Below are 5,772 nucleotides of genomic sequence, written 5' to 3'. Positions count from 1 at the left end.
CTTCTCATGTTTTGGTTCTTTTCCTTTTCTTGGTACTGTATCCCTAGATACCTACATTTCCATTTCTTCAAGAACATTTTGTTTTATTAGAAAAAAAGTATTATGTTGGGAATCACTCTAATTATTTCAGGAATCCAAAGTATCTCCCTAGAGACATGAGAAGAACACAAGACATATCCATGCCGCTTGGCTAGGGCTAGGCTTAGGGCTAGGGTTAGGGTTAGGGTTAGGGTTGATGTATCCTGCATTATCGACTGACCGGCGGATATTAAATCACATTTTCAAACACAATGCACACAACCAACCAATCAAATCCATGTTTTTTTTTCTCTTTTTTTAGAAAATACTGTGATATTTTATTAAAAATGTTGCAGAAAAAGTTTATACAGGTGTCCAGCCAGAAATATCTCTATTATCACTTAAGGCAAAAACCGCAAACAGAAATTAGACAAACTAAGAATTTTGAAACTCTACATTAAAACCTTTGTTATCTTGACTGGTTTAGTGACCAAATGGCAAGAATATATCTTTTATAGAATTTACAAATGTAGCTTAAAATCTTCTGGATGTACTTCCATGTTTTTGTAGTAGGATGCAAAAACGGAAAGAGATTTAATGGTTACTTTTGTTGTAATTTCATGATACTAATATCTTTAATATTTACACTCATTCACTTGCTTTTGTAACCCAAAAGAATCACAAGCCTGGCACAATACTTTACATATTGCTAGCATATGACATTTTGAAATATCTAACATATATTTCTTTACAAACATATCCAACTAATATTGATACAAAAAAACACTGCCTTTTTTAGTTCTAAATAATACATTGCTGGTCACATCGTAAGCTCAGGCAGTGCTGAGATTGCAAGACAGAAAAAAGCCCACAAAGAAAACTATTGGAAACAAAACAGGATGACAGCAGGTGATGGGATTAAGTCAGTCCTTATTCTCAGACGGGGAACGTGTCTGAGAATGGAGATTAAAGCTCTTCCTGGACATGCAATGTGTAAAGAATGGAAACGAAGCGAAAGCAGGAAACAGTATTGCATGTGATGACCGGCACACTGTGCAACTCTCCGAGGATGGGATTGTGTTCGCATTTTGGTCGTTCTGTGAAAAAAAAACAATGGGTTGTGATCGTAAAAAGAATGATGAATGTTCCAATATATTTACACGCACCCTAACAGAAAGCACAAGCTTGAAAAACCCAAAAGATCTCAGCCAAAATAAATAGTTAAGAAGCTCTTTTAACATATTTTTTTTGCGTTTTTTTGATTTTTAAATTTCAACGCACAACTATATACCTTTTTCTGTCTTTCTTTCTTTTTTTACAAAGTTTTCATAAATACATTTCAGGCTGGGGTGTAGAATTCTGTGCCCAAGTCAGGTGTCACGAAGGATCATGAAAAGATGATGTCTCAATTGATGCTTTTCAACAGCGGTCTTCCTGTTTATGGCACAAAAGCCCCTGGCAAACTGAAACTGTTCACTTTTTCCTGTAAGAATATTAATAGTCATCCCCTGGTTGCCTTTTCTTTTGGTAAAACTCCTCGAAAACCTTCCATGAAGCTGAGCTCCAAGTAGTTATTACTGTAGTAACATTCACTTTATGAGTTCATGATCAATTAATACTGTATATGCTTTTCGAGAAGGCATGGTAGCAAAATAACATCTGCTAAGTCTGTGCTTCACACTGGCAGCCACTCATATTAGCCTGGCGAGGTCAGTGGCCGATCCACAGGGTCTCCAACACCCTCCGTCTGGTGGAGCTATACCCGCGTGGTGGAGTGGCCGTGGGGCAGGTTGGTACTGTTCTGGCTGCCACCAAAAGGATTGAAGTTGTGCAGAGGCTGCATGCCAGCCAGCGAGTTTGGGATCATGGTGATGGTGCTGGGCGTCATCAGGGGTATGTCGTCGGGGGAGCGGCGCAGGGTGAGGGTGTAGTCGGGGGGGCAGTTGAGGTGCTCGTGGGTCTGCATCGACTCGCACTCGTGGTGGTGCTCGAGCTCCAGCTGCTGCTGCTTCATCTGCAGGGACATGAGCTCCTCGCTCTGCAGGTGGGCCACGTCGTTGGTGGTGGAGGGCGTGTTGGTGGGGGCGGAGTTTCGCTGCGGGGTGGGGACGCGCCGGTTGGAGTCGTGTCGCCGCTTGTCTTTCTTGTAGTAGAGCGCAGCGAAGGCGAGGATGTTGAGGAAGAGCAGCGAGGCTCCGACCGCGATGGTGACGCTGAGCTCGGTGGAGTAGTCCCTCTTGGTCTCGATCACCACCGCCGACTCGTCCGTCAGGTCGCCACTCTTGCGCTGGTCTGTGGTCTGTTTGGTGTTGGCGGACGGGTCCCCCGGATGGCGGGTGGTGGACGGCCAGTTGTTTTTGCCAGGGAATCGTTTGGTGTAAGGGTAAGGGGTGGTGTCCTGCGGAGGTATTTTGGTGGTGGTGGATACGTATTGAAAGAATTCATTGATGTTGTGGAGGTGCGGGACTAGTTCCAACCAGAAAGCCACCTTGGTGGCACGGTAGTGGTCACGGACTCGAGGTTTGAGACCAATGTGAAGGTAGAGCTGGTCTTTGGGGTTGTACTTGGTCCAGGCTACCTCTTCAAAACGGTTGGGTTTTGTGTGGATGAACTTTGTATCCTGTGGAACTGGTTGGTTTGGATCCCTGAAAGAGGAGAAGAGATGATAATCAACGAGATGTAACCAAAGAGTTCTTTAAAATGAATGTCGTTCCTCACAGCTAAATACTTTATTCACCTTCATCACAATTTAACACACAATTACCATATTTATGTGACTTTTACTTCCAAATCAGTTTCAAGCAGCATGATGATATCCTTAAATAATGCAACATTAGATTCACTTAGCACTCATTTCTTTGTGACACTTTCAGATGAGTCATTACTCGAAAACTCAAAGCCTTTCTTTTTGTTCTGCTCCCGCTGTCAAAGCTAATGCGTTTTGAGGTGAATTTCTTTTATTTATTTATTTATTTTTATTTATTTATTCTACTAAATTCATACAAAAACAAAAACGTATAATTCATGCACACAAATGAACAAAATCAATAGAAGCGGGAGGGCTGAAGCATAGCTTATGGGGATTAGCCCTCCCGTGCATCATCATTGGCATCAATATAACAATGGCATTTGGCAACAAATGGCAACAAATTTGAATGCACAAAGATGTTTTCTATGTCCCTCATTCACCGATGACACATTTTGAGGTCTGTTGTCACATTTTCTTAATATTCAATCTCACTCTGGTTGTTATTGTCTGCTGTGTGGAATAGGGCCGCCTCTCTTGTGACTTTATGCTAGCGGTTTCATTAATTTTGGAGATGTGAGGGGGAGTGAAGGCTAGACAAAAACCTTAGATCCAACACACTGGAGTGTTTGTTTATTTTTGTGTTTGTGTGTTTGAGGTTTATATCTAAAAAAGAGGATGAACTCATCATGAGTCATGCATTGCATTTTGGGGGCCACCAAAGAATACTGATGAACTCAGTAAGAGCAACAAACAGTGTGGGTGTGTTTGTGTTGACTGGAAGGAAAGGAAAACATTTTGACCTCGGAAACGGGGACACTAAAAAGTGTTGCACACAGCTGTGCCTGGAGCACTTGAATTTATGTGTATGATCAAATGAAAATGTCTCTCAAAAGTGACAAGTACAGTGAGTAATACAAAGCTCACATTATTACTCTCAGCTTTCACACAATGTTTGTCCAGCTGTACATCCTGTACTTTTTAATAATGTGGAACTGCTCGGCTCAAACATCTCTTTAAGCCTTACGTTTGAAAAGGATTTTATGTGAGAAGTTCAAATCCAACCATGGATTATTTTTTAGTAAAACAATATCAGAGGAATCAACCAACCACAGGTAAGACTCGTGCATCTCAGCTGATGCCTGTAGTCTGTTTGCGATTATGCAATATATATATATTTGTTCCCTTTTTTTCTACAGGCCCACTGCTTAGTGGATGATTATGCTCAGCCTCTTCTATATTCCACCATTTATGCCAGTTTGTCAGTATGTCAGCTAGCTTCAATGAGCCTTAGACCCAATCACAGGCCAATGTCCGACTAACATTTAGGCCAAATCAGGCCATCATCTAGCCAAAATCCAGCCAAAGTCCAACCAGAATACATCCAACATCAAGCCAACATCCTGCCAACATCCACCCAGGTTTCTGAGTCTATGCTACCTCATCTTCATTACTCTCCCCACTCCCTGCTGTGCTGAGCTTGCTGTTTCCCTGTGGGGAGTAACAAAGTCGGAGCCAATGATCTGCCTAATTAATGTCAGTTAACAGCTAATGCACTGAGCAACAGTGTGTTTTACAACAAGATGCTTGTGTTATTTCTTCCTTCAAGACCCTCAGGACTAAAGTAAGTGAGCTTCTTGAACTTCCTGTTTAAATCTGCCTTACCTACCAAGCCATCAATTACGTAACCAATAATTCACCCTTATTGAATCTTTTACTTAATTGCAACTATCAGTACCAAACAGTAAAATATGTAATTTTGTAGATAAGTACATTATTTGAGTCAAAGTACTCAACTACTGTACATAGATACATTGCACAAAGGAAAAAAAGAGGCAACATTGTCACTCACATTCTGTTGTCTATTTTGGGAGTATAGACCCCAGGAAGAACAGTTGTTGCCAAGGTAACAACATTAGGGGATCTTTTACACACAGCTCCACCTGTGCCTTAGCCTGATTTGCTTTTCTCATTAAAAAGGCTAGACTCAGCCATAAGGCAAGGTCTGCCCTCCAACTGGTGTCTGCATATGGAACTATACACAAGGCACTGCTAACATGTGTCATCTCAGCGCTCACATATGCTGGAACAATATGCCACTACTCTACCACTGAATTTGCTTGGAAAACGCCCGGGGCCTTCCATGCTCATTGAACAGCAAATTACATATTTATCTCGCATATGTTTCCATAAAGCAACCTGTGGGTAATGATAGTGACTGCTTGCCATAGGTTGAGTTACTCAATATGCACTCCTCTCAGTCTGATAGGTGTATGAAAACAGAACATTCACAGTTGCACTACGTGTCAGCAGAGTGCCAGAGCAGATGCTTTCATGTACCTTGGAGGAGCTGTAATGGATTCATTGATACGCTGTACTGTCTGACACCAGTGAGAACATCAGCTTGTACGAAGTGTTTTTTAAACATACATGAAATGGCAGTGCTTTTCAATCTATGGGCTTTTATTTTCCTTGCATTATCAATCATTTTAATTTACACTATTGTCTATAAATGACATACCATGTCTGACAGCCATAGCGAGTTTTCAGATCCTAAAAGGAATATCCTTTAATGGCTAACCCAGAATCCAAAAACCTTGTATTTACCATAACCCTTAAAAAACAATCATATGAGGAAAAGACGAGTGCAAACATCTCACTTTTGTGAGGATTTTTTACATAAGAAATGATTTAATGAATAAAACCATTAATTAGATGCCAAAAATCAAAACAGGCGATTTTTTGACTAATAGTCCCTAGTAGGTATGTCATAAAATCAGAAATGTAGTAGTCCATATTAATACCATCTTCAATGCCAAGATGTGCATCATCATTCTGTCTATTAATTATTCACACACTTTGAAATCCCCGTGTTTTAGCTTATAGTTTAGCAGATACAAGAGGCTCTCCCAGGGTGTGTGTGTGTGTGTGTGTGTGTGTGTGTGTGTGTGTGTGTGTGTGTGTGTGTGTGTGTGTGTGTGTGTGTGTGTGTGCGCGTGTGTGCGTGT

The 5,772-nt window shown here is 41.2% G+C and overlaps 1 protein-coding gene across 1 annotated transcript in view; it reads right to left on the bottom strand.

Moving 5' to 3' along the window:
- Positions 1 to 345: 345 nt before the first annotated feature.
- Positions 346 to 5,772, bottom strand: part of nlgn4xa (neuroligin 4 X-linked a) — a 76,066-nt gene continuing 70,639 nt past the window's right edge. The window contains exon 6 of the mRNA XM_010778742.1: positions 346 to 2,663. Within this exon, the coding sequence (XP_010777044.1) occupies positions 1,775 to 2,663 (889 nt within the window). The 3' untranslated portion in view covers positions 346 to 1,774. The remainder of the gene's footprint in view (positions 2,664 to 5,772) is intronic.

Source organism: Notothenia coriiceps, unplaced genomic scaffold (genome assembly GCF_000735185.1).
Source record: "Notothenia coriiceps isolate Sejong01 unplaced genomic scaffold, NC01 NC01_scaffold00019360, whole genome shotgun sequence".
Lineage (NCBI taxonomy): Eukaryota > Metazoa > Chordata > Actinopteri > Perciformes > Nototheniidae > Notothenia > Notothenia coriiceps.
This window is presented reverse-complemented; position numbering and strand designations above follow the sequence as displayed.